Source organism: Bombina bombina, chromosome 4, assembly GCF_027579735.1.
Source record: "Bombina bombina isolate aBomBom1 chromosome 4, aBomBom1.pri, whole genome shotgun sequence".
Taxonomy (NCBI): domain Eukaryota; kingdom Metazoa; phylum Chordata; class Amphibia; order Anura; family Bombinatoridae; genus Bombina; species Bombina bombina.
In genome coordinates, this window is record NC_069502.1 from 536,010,655 (window position 1) to 536,033,455 (window position 22,801).

General features: G+C 41.4%; 1 protein-coding gene across 1 annotated transcript in view; it reads right to left on the reverse strand.

The window, feature by feature from the left end:
* Positions 1–22,801, reverse strand: part of PHIP (pleckstrin homology domain interacting protein) — a gene marked incomplete in the record, with an annotated part of 1,163,892 nt that overhangs the window by 476,270 nt on the left and 664,821 nt on the right. Inside the window, 1 exon segment of the mRNA XM_053710468.1 lies at positions 11,955–12,138. Within this exon segment, the coding sequence (XP_053566443.1) occupies positions 11,955–12,138 (184 nt within the window).

The following is a 22,801-nucleotide window of genomic DNA, read 5'->3' on the forward strand; positions in this document are numbered from 1 at the left end:
AAAAAAAAAGAAAAAAAGAAATACGATTTCAGCATCAACAAGAGGAATTACACTGTTGTAGAAACCTCTCCTGCTGAAAGTCTGTACTACCTCAAACGCTTTCCTGTAATATTGGGAAAGCAGACAACGCATCAAAAACACCTGAGAAAAGCGAAGTCTAATAAGTAACTCAAATGAGCTATAGAGGAAGCGCAGGGCACTGCATGTTAGGGCAATAAAATTTTGGGACTTCAAAAAGGGAAAATTTTATGAAAAAAACATTGAAATTAAATTTCTGAACAACCACCTCTTGAAAACTGTTGTCTCAGAACAAAACACTAGTCCTAAGGAATAAATTCCTCACATACATAAGAAATAGCCAAAGAGTTGGTGGTTAAATGTTGTGTAACATAAAAACTCTCTGCATAGCCTCTTGTCCATACCTTATTGACAAGAGAAACCAAGAGCTCTCAAAAAAAATCCTTTAATCAGTGAATAACTGTACCCATACAAAAAACGGTACTGTCACTTTACATTTTAAAAGATCAACTTTTTTTTTTTTTTTTAAATTATTATTATTGTAAATATGGCAGAACAGCTTAAATAGGCTGTGTAAGTTACCAAAAACCCCTCAGCAGTAAAAAGGCTGAGGTGCCTATCTGAAAAAAAACATCTCCTTTGAGCAGCACATTGATCCGCAACAGGGAAGACAGTCTTCGGTCTCATTACACATACAGCATAGAGTCTGCATATAGGACCAGCAACTGCTCCGGAAGAGAAGGGGAAAAAAAAAGGCGCAACAAAGCCATACCGCCCCCCACCAAGGACCGCCCGTCGTGGGCGGTAACAACAAAAAAACTTCTCCAGGTCGCCATATTGTTCTATGGCGCACTATGTCAATTCCCGAGACAGACCAAAAAAACTTGACAAACTCATCTCCCAGTCTGCTTGTAAACGCCGGGAGATGAGATAAGTACCCAGAGACTAAACATGACAATAGACAAATAAATGTAATAACAACCGCCTAGGGCAATAGCAGCACAGTAATCTCCCGGTCGGCAATGCTTCTTATGAAACCGCCGGGAGATTAAATACAGCACCTCAGAGACTAATAAGTATAATGGCCAGATAGTACACCCGCCTAAGGTGATGTCAGCACATCAATCTCCAGGTCGGCATGTTTCTTATGTAACCGCCGGGAGATTAGAAAAGTGTCTCAGAGTCCAATAGTAAAACTAAACCCGCCTTGGGAATATTAGTACAGTCATCTCCCGGACAGCATGGTTCTTAAGTAACTGCCGGGAGATGTGACTACCACCATCGTCATGCCCTATGAGCCCAGTGCCTGCACTAGCTGTCACACATAATCTCTTAGGTATCAGAGGTTTATGTAAAATAAAATAAAGTGCCCATCCATTAAGGGCTTCTTTATAAATCCAATACAGAGTAAGTGCCCAACTTCTTCTGAGTTTCTTCTTCATGTCCCCAGAAATAAAAGTCAGCACTTACCTCATCCTGCCGCCCGACAGCAAAGGCAGCCTCCAGGTTTGCGAGGTCCTAATCCTCACATGGACCTGTGAAAGAGGAGAAAATACTAAGTAATATCCCTCAGATTTTTCAGGGTTAGGGCAGCATAAATGTATGGGAGGCGCAGTGAGATTATGTCCCACAAGTTCCCATTGCTTTAAAGCCACCAAAAGCACTACTTAGACTGATATGGACTAAGGCTACACCCTAAACAAAGCAGCACACTCTGGCACTACTTTAAAAATAAAACTCTTGATTGAAGAATCTAATCTAGCACCTCACTTTACCTCTTCCTATCACTAACGTAGGCAAAGAGAATGACTGGAGTGGGAGGGAAGGGAGGAGCTATTTAACAGCTCTGCTGTGGTGCTCTTTGCCTCCTCCTGCTGATCAGGAGGCGTAATCCCACAAGTAAGGATGAAATCCGTTTACTCATCGTTTCTTTAAAAAGAAATTTAATCCTTTATTGGATTTATGAAAGAAAAAATTTGGGTTTAGTGTCCCTTTAATAATGTTTACCATCTTAAACCGGCACAGGAAAAGTCAAAGGAACTTTCCTGTCTTCGTAAACTCTGTCTAATTTAGGTATCATAGGTTCTTCAGGCAGTGCGGCCTCTGGAGCCTCTAACGTAGACAGAACCTCCTTTAATAAAAAAACGCAAGTGCTCAATTTTAAATCTAAAGGACGGTTCTCACAGAAGGAGGGTTAGATGCTAAGGACTTCGACCCAGAAAGTTCACCCTCTGAAGCTACAGAGGTTAACTCATCATCGTATTACTGGGACATAATAGCTAAATCCGATATTTAGATGACTCCGGGTCAGGAGAGTTATGTTTACCTTTCTCTTGCATTTGTTAGAGCGAGGTAATGCACTGAGGGCCGCAGACACCACCATTGGCAACTGCGCGGCAAAGTAAGCAGGAAGAAGGTCCCCTCGGATGGAGGATTAGCTGTGCTACGGGGAACTGCATGTGGAGTGGATAATGTAGCAAGGGTAGTTATCTCATGGGACGCCGAGTCATGAGAGGTAGACGGCTCAGAATCTTCAACAAAGCATTCTCTCTGCCTACCTCCATGAAACAAGGCAAAGAGCTACTGGGAGTGTAGTGGAAGTGGGAGGGATATTTCAATGCTCTGTTTGGGGTGTCTTTGTCACCTCCTAGTAGCCAGGTTTAGTATTTCCCACAGGTAATGAATGGATTTGGTGGACTCTTACTGCCATATTTATATTTTTATTTATTACTTTTTAATACTTCACCAGCCAGAGATTAGAACAAACAGATAATTAAGGTGAAACTTAAAAGAAAATAAGTGTACAATAGCAAAATTATGTGGGGCTTCAGGGCATTTTTCTTTTGCTTTCCACTATGTGTTTAACTGCTTTGTGGGATTAAAGTACACTCTGCCATTTCTGAACTAGACACAAGCATTGAGGAAATCAGGAGTGGCATATATGCAACTGGTTGTGTTCAGTTCAGCCGAGGAAGTATATTGTCTATTTACAGCTCATTTTAACATTATAATATGCTTAACCTATAGCTAGAATTAAAGTTAAAAGCAGAGCTTGAAAATCGGGTACATTTGTTGTTTCACAGGACCGTAAGAGAAGCGGTTTTCTTAGCATATGTTTTTAGTATGATCTAGGTTTGGGAGAGGTGTTTTTTTTTTACCCAGTAATATTAGTACTTTTTGTATTACAATTGGCTAATAAAGCTTGTATTATTTTACTAAAAGAGTGCTGAATTCCCTCTCTGTATCAGGATTATATCCTGATTTATCTTTATTTCTTTTGAATAATATTTAATTTTTTATTTATATTTAATTTTGAGGGTCTGCACCTCTGTTCGCTATGAATTGCAACAGTGTATAAAAATAATAATCATGTCTGTCTCTCCTCCTTTTTGCTTTTTTTTTGCATAAATTGTTTTCTTTCATACAAGTGGTAAGAGTCCACGATCCATTACTCCTAATACCCAAGCTGTGAAGTCCACAAGTATTGAGACAAAAAGGGTGGGATTTAATAAACATCTTTTTTTTGCACTGGAAAAACAATCTATAACCCCAATAGAACCCAAAAAGGGCACTTTTTTAATGCACTTAAAATGTAATCAACAGCAAAATAAAATTAAGCTGAGACAAGGACTTTCCTACCAAAAGGTTGCCTCAGACAAAGAAAACCCCCATCAAAATGGTAGAATTTAAAAAGTATGCAAAGAAGACCAATTAGCTGCCTTGGTCAACTGAAGACTCAATCTTGAAAGCACAAGAAGTGCAACTGATGTAGAATTACCGTAATCCGTTTAGGTGGAGACTGACCTACCTCTAAGTAAGTCTTATGAATCAAAGCTTTTCAACCAAGAGGCAAAAAAAAAAACAACAGAAACTCATTGTCCTTTCCTAGAACCAGAAAAGTTAAAACTAGAAGTGTATCTGAAATTATTTGTATTAATATAATATTTCAATGATCTAACAACAACTAGAATTATGCAAAGATCTCTCTGAAGCAATTCTTGGGATTAGTACACAAAATAAGAGAACAACAATTTCCCTACTGATATTGTCTGAGATACACTTTAGGCAAGAAATCAAATTTAGTCCTTAAGGGACAGTCTAACCAAAATTGTTATTCTTTAAAAAAATAAATTTAAAAAAATAAAAAAAAACATAATTTATGTAAGAACTTACCTGATAATTCATTTCTTTCATTTAGCAAGAGGTCCATGAGCGTAGGTGACGTATGGGATTATACATTCCTACCAGGAGGGGCAAAGTTTCCCAAACCTCAAAATGCCTATAAATACACCCCTCACCACACCCACAAATCAAGTTTAAACGTATAGGCCAAGAAGTGGGGTGATAAGAAAAAAGTGCGAAAGCATAAAAAAATAAGGAATTGGAATAATTGTGCTTTATACAAAAAAATCATAACCACCACAAAAAAAGGGTGGGCCTCATGGACTCTTGCTAATATGAAAGAAATGAATTTTATCAGGTAAGTTCTTACATAAATTATGTTTTCTTTCATGTAATTAGCAAGAGTCCATGAGCTAGTGACGTATGGGATAATGACTACCCAAGATGTGGATCTTCCACGCAAGAGTCACTAGAGAGGGAGGGATAAAATAAAGACAGCCAATTCCGCTGAAAAAAATCCACACCCAAAACAAAGTTTAAATCTTATAATGAAAAAAACTGAAATTATAAGCAGAAGAATCAAACTGAAACAGCTGCCTGAAGTACTTTTCTACCAAAAACTGCTTCAGAAGAGAAAACACATCAAAATGTTAGAATTTAGTAAAAGTATGCAAAGAAGACCAAGTGGCTGCTTTGCAAATCTGATCAACCGAAGATTCATTCCTAAACCGCCCAGGAAGTAGAAACTGACCTAGTAAGAATGAGCTGTAATCCTTTGAGGCGGAGTTTTACACCGACTCGACATAAGCATGATGAATCAAAGATTTTAACCAAGATGCCAAAGAAATGGCAGAAGCCTTCTGACCTTTCCTAGAACCGGAAAAGATAAATAGACTAGAAGTCTTTCGGAAATCCTTAGTAGCTTCAACATAATATTTCAAAGCTCTAACTACATCCAAAGAATGCAAACGACATTTCCTTAGAATTCTTAGGATTAGGACACAATGAAGAAACCACAATTTCTCTACTAAATGTTGTTAGAATTCACAACCTTAGGTAAAAATTTAAAAAGAAGTTCGCAACACCCGCCTTATCCTGATGAAAAATCAGGAAAAGGAGACTCACAAGAAAGAGCAGATAATTCAGAAACTCTTCTAGCAGAAGAGATGGCCAAAAGAAACAAAACTTTCCAAGAAAGTAATTTAATGTCCAGCGAATGCATAGGTTCAAACGGAGGAGCTTGAAGAGCCCCCAGAACCAAATTCAAACTCCAAGGAGGAGAGATTGACTTAATGACAGGTTTTATATGAACCAAAGCTTGTACAAAACAATGAATATCAGGAAGACTAGCAATCTTTCTGTGAAAAAAGAACAGAAAGAGCAGAGATTTGTCCTTTCAAGGAACTTGCCAGACAAACCTTTATCCAAACCATCCTTGAAGAAACTGTAAAATTCTAGGAATTCTAAAAGAATGCCAAGAAAAATGATGAGAAAAACACCAAGAAATGTATATCTTCCAGACTCAATAATATATCTTCCTAGATACAGATTTACGAGCCTGTAACATAGTATTAATCACAGAATCAGAGAAACCTCTATGACTGAGAATCAAGCGTTCAATCTCCATACCTTCAAATTTAAGGATTTGAGATCCTGATGGAAAAAAGGACCTTGCGATAGAAGGTCTGGTCTTAACGAAGAGTCCACGGTTGGCAAGTGGCCATCCGGACAAGATCCGCATACCAAAACCTGTGAGGCCATGCTGGAGCCACCAGCAAAACAAACGAGCACTCCTTTAGAATCTTAGAAATCACACTTGGAAGAAGAACTAGAGGCGGAAAGATATAGGCAGGATACTTCCAAGGAAGTGACAATGCATCCACTGCCTCCGCTTGAGGATCCCTGGATCTGGACAGATACCTGGGAAGCTTCTTGTTTAGATGAGAAGCCATCAGATCTATTTCTGGAAGTCCCCATATTTGAACAATCTGAAGAAATACCTCTGGGTGAAGAGACCATTCGCACCGGATGTAACGTTTGGCGACTGAGATAATCCGCTTCCCAATTGTCTATACCTGGGATATGAACCGCAGAAATTAGACAGGAGCTGGATTCCGCCCATACCAGTATTCGAGATACTTCTTTCATAGCCAGAGGACTGTGAGTCCCTCCTTGATGATTGACATATGCCACGGTTGTGACATTGTCAGTCTGAAAACAAATGAACGACTCTCTCTTTAGAAGAGGCCATGACTGAAGAGCTCTGAAAATTGCACGGAGTTCCAAAATGTTGATTGGTAATCTCACCCCCTGAGATTCCCAAACCCCTTGTGCTGTCAGAGACCCCCAAACGGCTCCCCAACCTGTCAGACTTGCATCTGTTGAAATCACAGTCCAGGTCGGAAGAACAAAAGAAGCCCCCCTGAACTAAACGATGGTGGTCTGTCCACCACGTCAGAGATTGTCGTACAATCGGTTTTTAAAGATATTAATTGAGATATCTTTGTATAATCCCTGCACTACTGGTTCAGCATTACAGAGCTGAAGAGGTCGCATGTGAAAACGAGCAAAGGGAATCGCGTCCGATGCAGCAGTCATAAGACCTAGAATTTCCATGCATAAGGCTACCGAAGGGAATGATTGAGACTGAAGGTTTCGACAAGCTGAAACCAATTTTAGACATCTCTTGTCTGTCAGAGACAGAGTCATGGACACTGAATCTATCTGGAAACCTAAAAAGGTTACCCTTGTCTGAGGAATCAATGAACTTTTTGGTAAATTGATCCTCCAACCATGTTCTCGAAGAAACAATATAAGTCGATTCGTATGAGATTCTGCTAAATGTGAAGACTGAGCAAGTACCAAGATATCGTCCAAATAAGGAAATACCACAATACCCTGTTCTCTGATTACAGAGAGAAGGGCACCGAGAACCTTTGTAAAAATCCTCAGAGCTGTTGCTAGGCCAAACGGCAGAGCCACAAACTGGTAATGCTTGTCGAGGAAAGAGAATCTCAGAAACTGATAGTGATCTGGATGAATCGGAATATGCAGATATGCATCCTGTAAATCTATTGTGGACATATAATGCCCTTGATGAACAAAAAGCAGAATAGTCCTTATATTTACCATCTTGAATGTTGGTATCCTTACATAATGATTCAATATTTTTAAATCCAGAACTGGTCTGAAGGAATTCTCCTTCTTTGGTACAATGAAAAGATTTGAGTAAAATCCCAGCCCCTGTTCCAGAACTGGAACTGGTATAATTACCCCAGCCAACACTAGATCTGAAACACATTTCAGAAATGCTTGAGCCTTCAGTGGATTTACTGGGACACAGGAAAGAAAAAATCTTCTTGCAGGAGGCCTTATCTTGAAGCCTATTCTGTACCCTTGTGAAACAATGTTCTGAATCCAAAGATTGTGAATCGAATTGATCCAAATTTCTTTGAAAAATCGTAATCTGCCCCCTTCCAGCTGAGCTGGAATGAGGGCCGCACCTTCATGTTGACTTAGGAGCTGGCTTTGGCTTTCTAAAAGGCTTGGATTTATTCCAGACTGGAGATGGTTTCCAAACTGATACTGCTCCTGTAGGGAAAGGATCAGGCTTTTGTTCCTTATTGTGACGAAAGGAAGACCTAAATTTACCTTTAGATTTTTTATCCTGTGGTAAAAAAGTTCCTTTCCCTCTAGTAACAGTTGAAATAATAGAATCCAACTGTGAACCAAATAATTTATTACCCTGGAAAGAAAGGGAAAGCAAAGTTGACTTAGAAGACATATCAGCATTCCAAGTTTTAAGCCATAAAGCTCTTCTAGCTAAAATAGCTAGAGACATATACCTGACATCAACCCTGATGATATCAAAGATGGCATCACAAATAAAATTATTAGCATGTTGAAGAAGATTAACAATGCTATGAGAATTATGATCTGATACTAGTTGCGCTAAAGCTTCCAACCAAAAAGTTGAAGCTGCAGCAACATCCGCTAAAGATATAGCAGGTCTAAGAAGATTACCTGAACATAAGTAAGCTTTTCTTAGAAAGGATTCAATTTTCCTATCTAAAGGATCCTTAAAGGAAGTACTATCTGCCGTAGGAATAGTAGTACGTTTAGCAAGAGTAGAGATAGCCCCATCAACCTTAGGGATTTTGTCCCAAAACTCTAATCTGTCAGATGGCACAGGATATAATTGCTTAAGACGTTTAGAAGGAGTGAATGAATTACCCAAATTATTCCATTCCCTGGAAATTACTTCAGAAATAGCATCAGGGACAGGAAAAACTTCTGGAATAACTACAGGAGATTTAAAAACCTTATTTAAACGTTTAGATTTAGTATCAAGGGGACCAGATTCCTCTATCTCTAATGCAATTAAGACTTCTTTAAGTAAAGAACGAATAAATTCCATTTTGAATAAATATGAAGATTTATCAGCATCAACCTCTGAAACTGAATCCTCTGAACCAGAGGAAACATTATCAGAATCAGAATGATGATGTTCATTTAAAAATTCATCTGAAAAATGAGAAGTTTTAAAAGACCTTTTCCGTTTGCTAGAAGGAGGAATAACAGACATAGCCTTCTTAATGGATTTAGAAACGAAATCTCTTATGCTAACAGGAACACTCTGAGTATTAGATGTTGATGGAACAGCAACAGGTAATGTAACATTACTAAAGGAAATATTATCTGCATTAACAAGTTTGTCATGACATTCATTACAAACAACAGCTGGAGGAACAGATACCACAAGTTTACAGCAAATACACTTAACTTTGGTAGATCCAACATCAGGCAGCGATTTTCCAGACGTATCTTCTGATTCAGGGTCAATCTGAGAAATCTTGCAATATGTAATAGAAAAAACAACATATAAAGCAAAATTGATCAAATTCCTTAAATGACAGTTTCAGGAATGGGAAAAAATGCCAGTGAACAAGCTTCTAGCAACCAGAAGCAAATAAACAATGAGACTTAAATAATGTGGATACAATAATGACGCCCATATTTTTTAGCTACCAAAAAAGACGCCCACATTATTTGGCGCCTAAATGCTTTTGGCGCCAAAAATGACGCCACATTCGGTAACGCCGACACTTTTGGCGCAAAAACGTAAAAAAATCACGCAACTTCCGGTGACAAGAACGACGCCGGAAATAACAAATAATTTTTTGCGCCAAAAAAGTCCGCGCCAAGAATGACGCAATAAAATGAAGCATTTTCAGCCCCCGCAAGCCTAACAGCCCACAGGGAAAAAAGTCAAATTTTAAGGTAAGAAAAAAATTGATTATTCAAATGCATTATCCCAAATAATGAAACTGACTGTCTGAAATAAGGAATTGTTGAACATCCCTGAATCAAGGCAAATAAATGTTTAAACACAATTATTTAGAACTTTATATAAAAGTGCCCAACCATAGCTTAGAGTGTCACAAAAATAAGACTTACTTACCCCAGGAAAGCCAAACCAGTACTGAAACGAGAATCAGTAGAGGTAATGGTATATAAGAGTATATCGTCAATCTGAAAAGGGAGGTAAGAGATGAATCTCTACGACCGATAACAGAAAACCTATGAAATAGACCCCGTAGAAGGAGATCATTGAATTCAAATAGGCAATACTCTCTTCACATCCCTCTGACATTCACTGCATGCTGAGAGGAAAACCGGGCTCCAACCTGCTGCGGAGCGCATATCAACGTAGAATCTAGCACAAACTTCCTTCACCACCTCCACAGGAGGCAAAGTTTGTAAAACTGATTTGTGGGTGTGGTGAGGGGGTGTATTTATAGGGCATTTTGAGGTTTGGGAAACTTTGCCCCTCCTGGTAGGAATGTATATCCCATACGTCACTAGCTCATGGACTCTTGCTAATTTACATGAAAGAAAAAAAAGAAAAAAATATATATATATATATATATATATATAATATATATATATATATATATATATAATTATAAATTGCCCAATCAAGGATACTGAGTGTCATATAAATAAGGAATATGATACTTACCAATAAACACTGATCTTCCAGAAAACAACCAGTAGAAAGCCAAACCAGTACTGTAAACATATTAGAGAGAGTTATGGAATGGGAGTATATTGTAGGCAAAGAAAAGGTCCCCTGCGACCACAATGGAAGGTTAGTGAAAAACTTTCCAATGAGGTGGAAATGAGAGCAAAACTAACCATACCCCATATACATCCCTCTGACAAGCCACTGTACTCTGAGGGGAAAACAGGCCAACCAGAGACTGAAAAGCCCCTCCTCTCATTGAAGAATCATATGCCACAATCTCCATTCTTCACCTTCCGTCAGCGGACGCAAAGACAAGACTGAGGTACCGTGTAAGGTGGGAGGGGTTTTATAGAGCTCTTGTGGTTTGGGAATATTTGCCTCCTCCTAGTGGTAGGAAGAGGTAGCTTTTCAGAAGTAATGGATTGTGACTCTCACCACTTGTATGAAAGAAAACTAAATAGAACCACAATAGCATGCCAAGTCAGACAATACAACTAATTTTAATTGCTCATACAGGCTTGTAGTTCAGCAGAGGAAACATCTGTCTTGCTAATGCAGACATGAGGTACAAAAAGGCAATAAATTAAAAAAATCCATGTGTATAAAAGCTTTTGGTAAGAAAAACCACTCAAGCCCAGCTTCAACACGCTAATTAGGTGGTGTGCAACAATGCCGTTATCAACTGGACAATCTATCTTTCCAGAAATTCTTTGCTCTATTGCAGGAATTTAAGTCTGTGTTGTCATCTAATGTTTATAATAGGTAAAATAAATAAATAATATTGGAAAAACTTTCTAAAAGGGGCATAAAAATGCAAAACGAAAATTATCTAACTCCACAGAAAGTTGAGACCTTGAGAAGGATCTTAGTTACAAGCAAACCACTGTGAATCATGAACGTTATTATCATAATTAACAGCTAGTGAAAATCAATTTAGTTTTCAATTATTTACACTTATTCAAAAGGTGACTGCACAATGATTTACCTTAAAGTGATGGTAAAATATGAGCTTTCTGTAATAGCTCATTAGGTTACCAATATGATATATACTATAGCTGCTTAATTTATTTATTTTTTTCTCAAATTATCCCTAAGCTTTTAAAATGATATTTTATATCTAAGTATTAACCTGCCCTTACCCTCCATCCAATTAAAGTTTCGTCTTTAAACTGCCTGTGACGTAAGAGCAGTCCCACCCGCTATCTATGTAGTCATTCATGTGCACTTCGATCAGGGTGAAATGAAGGACATGCACATTACTTCCGAATGACGTTTTTTTCTGGAGGGTTGAGCACCTAACGGCCCGGGAGATCAATTGGATATAATATACAAATGTCATGAAAATAAAAAAAAAAAGGACATTGGCGGTGGGTGGAGGAGTGGCATCCCAAATACAATGACCGGCATTGCCAGTATCGGCAATAAGAGGTTAATTTGGCAGTTTTAAAAAAAAAAAAAATCATGAATGAAAGTGATGTTTATTTTTGATGATACCTCTTCTAATGCTATTGTGCAGAGCAATGAACTTTACCATCACTTTAAGTCAGATTTGCTAAGCAAATTTCACGGCGGTTTTGTGATTCTTAACATAAAATAAAATAATAATGGTAAAGAAAAAAGGTTAAAATTATTGGCTGCTAAAGTACAAAATGAAAATGCATTGTGTGTGAAGGACATGTGCCTGTGAAACATCCGTGACTTGAACCCAAACTCAAAGTGTTTTCAACTTCTTTGAACATGGTTTATTTATTTATCAATTGAGGAAAATAATAAAAAAAAACTTTACCTGGATACCCCTGCAGGGAGTTCTGGCACTACAACTCTTCTACTCCAAGCCACAAGATCTCTCTCAGTGGCCATTTCACTTCTCGGTGCATTGCTATGCATCTGTCGAACACCCTCAATTTGCCCACTACGTCTTAACCCAATATTTGGTGGTGAATGTACTTCTGACATGGAGCTCACAGACGCTGCCAAGTGAAAATGAAAAGATAAAAACTAATAGTTGAAAAAAGGTAATGTAAACTTCATATGAATAAAAAGACATAAAAGTCAAAAGTAAAATTTAGTACTGGAGCTAAACGAACCAAGTATATGGATTAGCAAAATTTGCAAAACTCTTTGTTAAAAAGGTTTTTATAAAAAGAAACATTTCTGACAAGGAGTAAAAACTTAAATTATGCTTACCTGATAATTTTCTTTTCTTCAGATGGAAAGAGTGCACAGCTGCATTCATTACTTTTGGGAATTTAGTACCTGGCCACCAGGAGGAGGCAAAGACACCCCAGCCGATGGCTTAAATGCTCCTCCCACTTCCCTCATCCTCCAGTCATTCTGCAGAGGAACAAGGAACAATAGAAGAAACATCAGGGTGAAAAGGTGCCAGAAGAAGAACAAAAATAACAGACGCCCCACAGAAAAAAATACGGGCGGGGAGCTGTGGACTCTCTCCATCTGAATAAAAGAAAATTATCAGGCAAGCATCATTTAAGATTTTCTTCATAAATGGAAAGAGTCCACAGCAAGTCATTACTTTTGGGAAAACAATACCCAAGCTATAGAGGACACTGAATGCAAAAACGGGAGGGTACAAGAGGCGGCCCATTCTGAGGGCACCTGGCCTGAAAACCCCTACCCAACAAAATCCTGCTTCGTCTAAAACCGAGAACAACTTTGAAAAAAGGGAAAAGGCCCAAGGACACTGACCCGCAGATAGTCCACACCCTTGCTAGAGACCGCAGGAACTAGACTCGACTGATTCAACAGCCTCCAAGAGACACCGTCCCCAGCAGTCAGGCTCCAAACAACACACCATATTCAAAACTACCATATTCTTCCACAAAGAAGAAAAGGCATGGAGAAAACATGATTGTACTTGTAAAGCGCGGCTAATCCCCCTTAAGGAACTCAAGGCGCCACTCATTTTATCAACCTCGAAAGGAGGAAAGGCTGAGTAGACCTCGTCGGGATCGAACTTGCAACCCTCAGTTTGCTACAGTGCAGAGTAGCCACAGTGCATTAGTATGCTGAGCTAGCCTCCAGCTAGCATAAGGAACTCCAGAAAAAACATAATTTATGCTTACCTGATAAATTTATTTCTCTTGAAGTGTATTCAGTCCACGGGTCATCCATTACTTATGGGATATATTCTCCTTCCCAACAGGAAGTTGCAAGAGGATCACCCAAGCAGAGCTGCTATATAGCTCCTCCCCTCACATGTCATATCCAGTCATTTGACCGAAACAAGACGAGAAAGGAGAAACCTATAGGGTGCAGTGGTGACTGGAGTTTTAATTAAAATTTAGAACTGCCTCTAAAAAGACAGGGCGGGCCGTGGACTGAACTACACTACAAAGAGAAATAAATTTATCAGGTAAGCATAAATTATGTTTTCTCTTGTTAAGTGTGGTCAGTCCACGGGTCATCCATTACTTATGGGATACCAATACCAAAGCTAAAGTACACGGATGATGGGAGGGACAAGGCAGGAACTTTAAACGAAGGGAACCACTGCCTGTAGAACCTTTCTCCCAAAAACAGCCTCCGAAGAAGCAAAAGTGTCAAATTTGTAAAATTTTGAAAAGGTGTGAAGCGAAGACCAAGTTGCAGCCTTGCAAATCTGTTCAACAGAAGCCTCATTCTTAAAGGCCCAGTGGAAGCCACAGCTCTAGTAGAATGAGCTGTAATTCTTTCAGGAGGCTGCTGTCCAGCAGTCTCATAGGCTAATCGTATTATGCTACGAAGCCAAAAAGAGAGAGAGGTTGCCGAAGCTTTTGACCTCTCCTCTGTCCAGAATAAACGACAAACAGGGAAGAAGTTTGACGAAAATCTTTAGTTGCCTGTAGATAGAACTTCAGGCACGGACTACGTCCAGATTATGCAAAAGACGTTCCTTCTTTGAAGAAGGATTAGGACACAATGATGGAACAACAATCTCTTGATTGATATTCCTGTTAGAAACCACCTTAGGTAAAAACCCAGGTTTAGTACGCAGAACTACCTTGTCTGAATGAAAAATCAGATAAGGAGAATCACAATGTAAGGCAGATAACTCAGAGACTCTTCGAGCCGAGGAAATAGCCATCAAAAACAGAACTTTCCAAGATAAAAGTTTAATATCAATGGAATGAAGGGGTTCAAACGGAACACCTTGAAGAACTTTAAGAACCAAGTTTAAGCTCCACGGAGGAGCAACAGTTTTAAACACAGGCTTAATCCTAGCCAAAGCCTGACAAAAAGCGCTGGACGTCTGGAACTTCTGCCAGACGCTTGTGCAAAAGATAGACAGAGCAGAAATCTGTCCCTTTAACAAACTAGCTGATAAGCCTTTTTCCAAACCCTCTTGGAGAAAGGACAATATCCTAGGATCCTAACCTTACTCCATGAGTAACTCTTGGATTCGCACCAATACAGGTATTTATGCCATATCTTATGGTAGATTTTCCTGGTAACAGGCTTTCGTGCCTGTATTAAGGTATCAATAACTGACTCTGAGAAGCCACGCTTGATAGGATCAAGCTGTTCAATCTCCATGCAGTCAGTCTCAGAGAAATTAGATTAGGATGATTGAAAGGACCTTGTATTAGAAGGTCTTGTCTCAGAGGTAGAGTCCATGGTGGACAGGACGACATGTCCACTAGGTCTGCATACCAGGTCCTGCGTGGCCACGCAGGCGCTATCAGAATCACTGATGCTCTCTCCTGTTTGACCTTGGCAATCAGTCGAGGCAGCAGAGGAAACGGTGGAAACACATAAGCCATGTTGAAGAACCAAGGAGCTGCTAGAGCATCTATCAGCCGTCGCTCCCGGGTCCCTGGACCTGGATCCGTAACGAGGAAGTTTGGCGTTCTGGCGAGACGCCATGAGATCCAGTTCTGGTTTGGCCCCAACGATGGACCAGTTGAGCAAACACCTCCGGATGGAGTTCCCACTCCCCCGATGAAAAGTCTGACGACTTAGAAGATCCGCCTCCCAGTTCTCCACGCCTGGGATGTGGATCGCTGACAAGTGGCAAGAGTGAGACTCTGCCCAGAGAATTATCTTGGAGACTTCTAACATCGCTAGGGAGCTCCTGGTTCCCCCTTGATGGTTGATGTAAGCCACAGTCGTGATGTTGTCCGACTGAAATCTGATGAACCTCAGTGTTGCTAACTGAGGCCAAGCCAGAAGAGCATTGAATATTGCTCTTAACTCCAGAATATTTATTGGGAGGAGTTTCTCCTCCTGAGTCCACGATCCCTGAGCCTTCAGGGAATTCCAGACTGCGCCCCAGCCTAGAAGGCTTGGCATCTGTTGTTACAATCGTCCAATCTGGCCTGCGAAAGGTCATACCCTTGGACAGATGGACCCGAGATAGCTACCAGAGAAGAGAATCTCTGGTCTCTTGATCCAGATTTAGTAGGGGGGGACAAATCTGAGTAATCCCCATTCCACTGACCCAGCATGCCACAATTGCAGCGGTCTGAGATGCAGGCGCGCAAATGGCACTATGTCCATTGCCTACCATTAAGCCGATTACTTCCATGCACTGAGCCACTGACAGGCGTGGAATGGAATGAAGGACAACGGCATGCATTTAAAAGTTTTTGATAACCTGGCCTTTCATTTCTACAGAATCTATCAGAGTCCCTAGGAGGAGACTCTTGTGAGTGGTGATAGAGAACTCTTTTTCACGTTCACCTTCCACCCATGCGACCTCAGAAATGCCAGAACTATCTCTGTATGAGACTTGGCAATTTGAAAGCTTGACGCCTGTATCAGGATGTCGTCTAGATACGGAGCCACCGCTATGCCTCGCGGTCTTAGAACCGCCAGAAGTGAGCCCAGAACCTTTGTAAAGATTCTCAGGGCCGTAGCCAACCCGAAGGGGAGAGCTACAAATTGGTAATGCCTGTCTAGAAAGGCAAATCTTAGGAACCGATGATGATCTTTGTGAATCGGTATGTGAAGGTAGGCATCCTTTAAGTCCACTGTGGTCATGTATTGACCCTCTTGGTTCATGGGCAGGATGGTCCGTATATTTTCCATTTTGAATGATGGAACTCTTAGGAATTTGTTTAAGATCTTTAGGTCCAAAATTGGTCTGAAGGTACCCTCTTTCTTGGGAACCACGAACAGATTTGAATAAAATCCCTGCCCTTGTTCCGTCCGCAGAACTGGGAGGATCACCCCCATTACTAGGAGGTCTTGTACACAGCGTAGGAATGCCTCTTTCTTTATTTGGTTTTCTGATAACCTTGAAAGATGAAATCTCCCTTGTGGAGGAGAAGCCTTGAAGTCCAGAAGATATCCCTGAGATATGATCTCCAAGGCCCAGGGATTCTGGACATCTCTTGCCCACTCCTGGGCGAAGAGAGAAAGTCTGCCCCCCACTAGATCCGTTCCAGATAGGGGCCGTTCCTTCATGCTGTCTTGGGGGCAGTAGCAGGTTTTCTGGCCTGCTTGCCCTTGTTCCAGGACTGGTTAGGTTTCCAGGCCTGTCTGAAATGAGCAACAGTTCCTTCCTGTTTTGGAGCGAGGAAGTTGATGCTGCACCTGCCTTGAAATTTCGAAAAGGCACGAAAATTAGACTGTTTGGCCTTTGATTTGGCCTGTCCTGAGGAAGGGTATGCCCCTTACCTCCAGTAATGACCAGCAATAATTGCTTCAAGCCGGGCCCGAATAAGGTCTGCCCCTTGAAAGGAATATAAGTAATTTAGATTTAGAAGTCACGTCAGCTGACCAGGATTTAAGCCATAGCGCCCTCCGCGCCTGGATGGCGAATCCGGAGTTCTTAGCCGTTAGTTAGTCAAATGTACAATGGCATCAGAAACAAATGAGTTAGCTAGCTTAAGTAATTTAAGCTTGTCCATAATTTCATCCAATGGAGCTGTGTGAATGGCCTCTTCCAGAGACTCAAACCAGAATGCCGCAGCAGCAGTGACAGGCGCAATGCATGCAAGGGGCTGCAGGATAAACCTTGTTGAACAAAACATTTTCTTAAGGTAACCTAATTTTTTTATCCATTGGATCCGAAAAAGCACAACTATCCTCAACCGGGATAGTGGTACGCTTTGCTAAAGTAGAAACTGCTCCCTCCACCTTAGGGACCCGTCTGCCATAGTCCCATGTAGTGGCGTGTATTGGAAACATTTTTCTAAATATAGGAGGTGGGGAAAAGGGCACACCGGGTCTATCCCACTCCTTGCTAATAATTTCTGTAAGCCTTTTAGGTATAGGGAAAACATCAGTACACACCGGTACCGCATAGTATCTATCCAGCCTACACAATTTCTCTGGAAATGCAACTGTGTTACAGTCGTTCAGAGCAGCTAAAACCTCCCCAAGCAATACACGGAGGTTCTCAAAGCTTAAATTTAAAATTAGAGATCTCTGAATCAGGTTTCCCCCGGATCAGATCCGTCACCCACAGAATGAAGCTCTCCGTCCTCATGTTCTGCAAACCTGTGACGCAGTATCAGACATGGCTCTTACAGCACCAGCGCACTCTGCATCTCTCCTAATCCCAGAGCTATCGCGCTTGCCTCTCAATTCTGGCAATCTAGATAATACTTCTGACACGGTATTATTCATGATTGTAGCCATGTCCTGTAAAGTAATTGCTATGGGCGTCTCTGATGTACTTGGCGCCATAATAGCATGCGCCCCCTGAGCGGGAGGCGAAGGTACTGACACGTGAGGGAGAGTTAGTCGGCATAACTTCCCCCCTCGTCGTCTGGTGATAATTCTTTTATAGATAAAGACTGACCTTATTATTTAAAGTGAAATCAATACATTTAGTACACATATTTCTATGGGCTCCACACTGGCTTTCAAACATAATGAACAAGTAGATTCATCTATGTCAGACATGTTTAAACAGACTAGCAATATAGACTGGCAAGCTTGAAAACACTTCACAATAGTTTACAAGCAATATAAAAAACGCTACTGCGCCTTTAAGAAGCACAAAACCTGTCTCAAGTTGAAATAACAATGAACCAAAGCAGTTATACCAACCAAATTTTCACAGTAAATGTATTAAGTTAGCAGAGCATTGCACCCACTTGCAAATGGATGATTAACCCCTTAATACCCAAAACGGATAAACAATAGAGAAAAACGTTTTTTTAAAACAGTCAAACACACTGTCACAGCTCTGCTGTGACTGATTACCCTCCCTCAATATGACTTTTTGAAGCCTTTTTGAGCCCTCTAGAGAAGTCCTGGATCATGCAGGAAGAAGGCAGGAAGTCTGAGTCTGATTTTTAACTGCGCAAAAAAGCGCTAAAATAGGCCCCTCCCACTCATATTACAACAGTGGGAAGCCTCAGTTAACTGTTTCTATGCAGAAATTAAGCCAGCCATGTGGAAAAATTATGCCCCAATAAGTTTTATCACCAAATGTAACGTTAAAAAACGATTAAAACATGCCAGCAAACGTTTTAAAACACATTTTTTTTAAAGAGTATATATCTCTTATTAATAAGGCCTGATTACCAGTCGCTTTCACTGCATTTAAGGCTTTACTTACATTACTTCGGTATCAGCAGCATTTTCTTAGTCAATTCCATTCCTTAGAAAAATATTTTACTGCACATACCTTAGTTGCAGGAAAACCTGCACGCCATTCCCTTTCTGAAGTTACCTCACTCCTCAGAATGTGTGAGAACAGCAAGTGGATCTTAGTTACTTCTGCTAAGATCATAGAAAACGCAGGCAGATTCTTCTTCCAAATACTGCCTGAGAAAAAACAGCACACTCCGGTGCCATTTAAAAATAACAAACTTTTGATTGAAGAATAAACTAAGTATAAAACACCACAGTCCTCTCACGACCATCTATGTTGAGGGTTGCAAGAGAATGACTGGATATGACATGTGAGGGGAGGAGCTATATAGCAGCTCTGCTGTGGGTGATCCTCTTGCAACTTCCTGTTGGGAAGGGAATATATCCCACAAGTAATGGATGATCCGTGGACTGGATACACTTAACAAGAGAAAAAGGGCCCAACAAGTCCTAAATAAAAACACAGAGCAAAAATCCGAGAAACCAGGTCAGGCTAACAGAGACCCAATCAGTCTCATAGAAAAAAAGGGGAAGCAACGCCCAGACCCCAGAAATACAGAAACCACGGGATAAGGCTGGGAGTCTGCAACAGAGAGAGGATCTTCCTTCCCCTAACACAATGCAACCGCACTCTAGAAAGCAACTGAAGACGAAGGTCCCCTAGTCGCAAAAAGGTATACCGAAAAAATCAGAACGAAACCTCGTGCAGCAAACTCAGATAGGTCTGACAAACAAGCACCTGAAGCAAAAACACAGCAGTCATGTCTGTTGCTTGGGCTGGTCTGGTGTTGGAGCAGGGTCTAAAAATTACTATGAATCTTAAATACTTGCAGGGCAAGTAGAAAGCAGCTGAAGATAGGATCCTTCAGATTGTTAAGTATCCACTAACCAGCGGATAATGTCGCAGGCTATTATCTAAGAGCCGCAAGTCCTTCCCACAAATCTTGAATGTGGAGAAAGGAGAAACCTCAAAAAGGCTTACTGTACCTTGAAAGCTCCGAGGACGAAATAGAGCAACAGATCTCAGACCCTGCTCCAACACCAGACCAGCCCAAGCGACAGACATGTCTGATAGACAGAGGGACAGAAAGACATCAACCACAAGCCCCCAGGGAATGGAAGAAAAAAGGGGGGACTAAACCACACCAACAGAGCTCGGGTGCCAACCCAATCCCTCCTCCAAAATAAAGCTCCCCCATGGAGAACCCCCAGGACCTGGAACAGAGAAAAGTGCAATAGATCCGTAGGAAGACCTGTCTCAACTCACTTAGACAGTCTCTACGTAGAGAGACCAATTTCCAACAGGTGGAACAGAGCCCACAGAGCAGCAGATGCTGCCCCTTACAGAAATAAGCCACCTAACCCAACCTTCTACACACAAGGCAGGACAAGGACCCTCCAGAGAGAGGAAACCCCAACTCATAAGGAAGATAAACTATCCCCTCCAAAGGTAAGGGCACAGATAAGAACAGCGTACACGTCCACAAGACATGAAGACATAGTATCCTTTAGGCTTAGCCTTCTTATCCTGCGGAAGGAAAGTTCCCTTGCCTCCCGTAACCGTGGATATGATCAAATCCAATCCTGGACCGAGCAGAATCTTTCCTTGAAAAGGCAGGGACAACAGAGGTTATGTACGCAGACCAAGACTTTAGCAACAGAGCCCTGCGAGCTAAAACGGAAAAACCTGACACCTTAGCGTTCAGGCGAATAATTTGCATATTGGCATCCCAGATGAAAGAATTGGCGTCCTTCAGCGCCTTAATCTTATCCTGTATCTCGTCGATGGAAGTCTCCACCTCGACCATTTCACACAGGGATTCACACCAATATGTCGCAGCTCTGGCAATCGTGGTTACGGCCGCTGCCGGCTGAAAAACAAACCCTGTGTGTTGAAACATCTTCCTTAACATGTTTTCCAACTTTTTATGCATGGGCTCTTTAAATGACGAACTAACCTCAAGGGGATTAGTTGTCCGCTTCGTGAGCGTGGAGATAGCACTCCACAGCTCACGCTGAGAATCCGGAACGCGAAAAGTTTCTCAACCCTTTGAGTGCTAAGCTGTTTTTTTACCATTTTTAAAACTTATACGGTTGAAAAGGTTAGGTGATTACCTTTCCCTATAATGTATTGTAAATTTTAAATAAAGTTGCGCGGTGACGTCATCACGTCATTGCGCATGATGTCACCGCACGTAACGGGAAGCCCCGGCGATGCCTGTCAGTATACAGGCCCAATCGCCGGAGTGGGAGCCGGTAGGAGCTCCCAGATTGCTAAAAAGGTAGTTGAGTGCAAACGACGGCTCTGAGGTGTTAAAGGAAGAAGAAGGGGAAAAGGAAGAACCTAATCGCTCCCATTCATTCTAAATAATATTAGCCATCTTAACAGGAACCGGGAAGGCCTGGGGCACCACACTGTCCTCATATACCTTATCAAGCTTAGGAATCGCAGGTTCCTCCGGAAGCTTTCGGTTCCGGAACCTCCAGAGAAGCAAGCACTTGCTTCAGCAAAAAGCGCAAATTCTCTATCCTAAACCTAAAGTCAGGCTCCTCCGCAGCCAGAGGTTTAGATGACACGGATTCCGACCCAGAAGGGGCCTCCTCCGAAGTGTCGGAGTGGGCCTCATCATTGTATAATGAATGCTTCTGATATTTCCAAAGACAACTCCTGGGCGGCGCCGCCATGATACGCCCTACGCTTGCTCTTAGCAGAACGTGGTAAGGCATGGATCACTTTGGATACCGTCGTTTGCAGTTGATCCGCAAAATCTGATGGCCAACGAATCTCTCCCACAGGAGTAATGGTTGGACCCTGGGGCGCTGCATGTGAAATTGGAGACGAATGCAGGGAACGTACCTCACGGAACGGGGACAGCTCAGTAGTACTAGACATCCGTTTACTTTTAGATGTCGTAACTTTATTAAGGCATGTGGAACATAGTTGAGCAGGCTACTCACAATAAACACAGGAATGAGACCTTGTTAAAGAGGGAGAACCCTCTAACGCGTCAGTCTTCCATAGCTTGCGCTGTTATTACAGACTAGATTAATTTAATAAATAGGCACCTCCAATGGCCGGGGCACTCACCACCTCCTATGACCCGGACTACAGAAACCGTTTTGTCGCCTGCATCGCTGATCAACAGAGGAAGACAGATAGCCACAACCGATCACATGGAATGCCTGGCAGGACCGCCCCTGCCTAAGGAGAAAAGGCACCAAAAAAGGGCGCGCAATACACCCGTAATTCACCTAAAAGTTCCACACATTGCCAGAGCCTCATCTCGCACATAACGCAGCAATGACACAATAAACAATATCATGTATAAACCCATTCCTGTTCAATAATCCCCTTTCCAGGAATATTAACCCTTGATTCTTTAAAGATAAGAGGCGTCACACTGTGACCCTGTCTTCTGTGTTATCATTAAATAATAAAAAATGAAACGATCTTACCAGAATCTACTCTGTGGAACAGGAACATGGCCCATCAAGTGTGACAGGTTAGTATCCTCGCTCCTGACATGGACTTAAGTGTAAAAAGCAGGCAGCGACACTCGTCAACGCCGATTGCTTGTGGAGCTGGTTTTGCAGACTCTCCCTGCATCTCGGGACTCTATCTTTCGCCCAGGCTCTCACTGAGAGGCTGATAGGACTACTTAAAACTCCAGCCCCAATGCGAAGAGTACTACACTCCATAAGAGACTACTCCGATCATCAGCACTTCCCTGCCGTCCTTCTGTGACGAAAGGCAAAGAATGACTGGGGGATGACGGAAGTGGGGGAGGTATTTAAGCCTTTGGCTGGGGTGTCTTTGCCTCCTCCTGGTGGCTAAGTTCTTAATTCCCAACAGTAATGAATGAATCTGTGGACTCTCCACCCCTTTAGATGGAAAAATGTGTTTAAATGGAATCCTGAATTTTATACACACAACTTTTTTCCTGAACCCCATAAATAATAATCAATTGCAGAGGGAAAGCTGAAAAATAACATACAGGGTAGTGGTCTAACCAATTTTATACAGAGACAGAAAATTGAAAACGTGTTTCCAAAATTTGTTATATAGCATTTAAAGGGACACTGAAC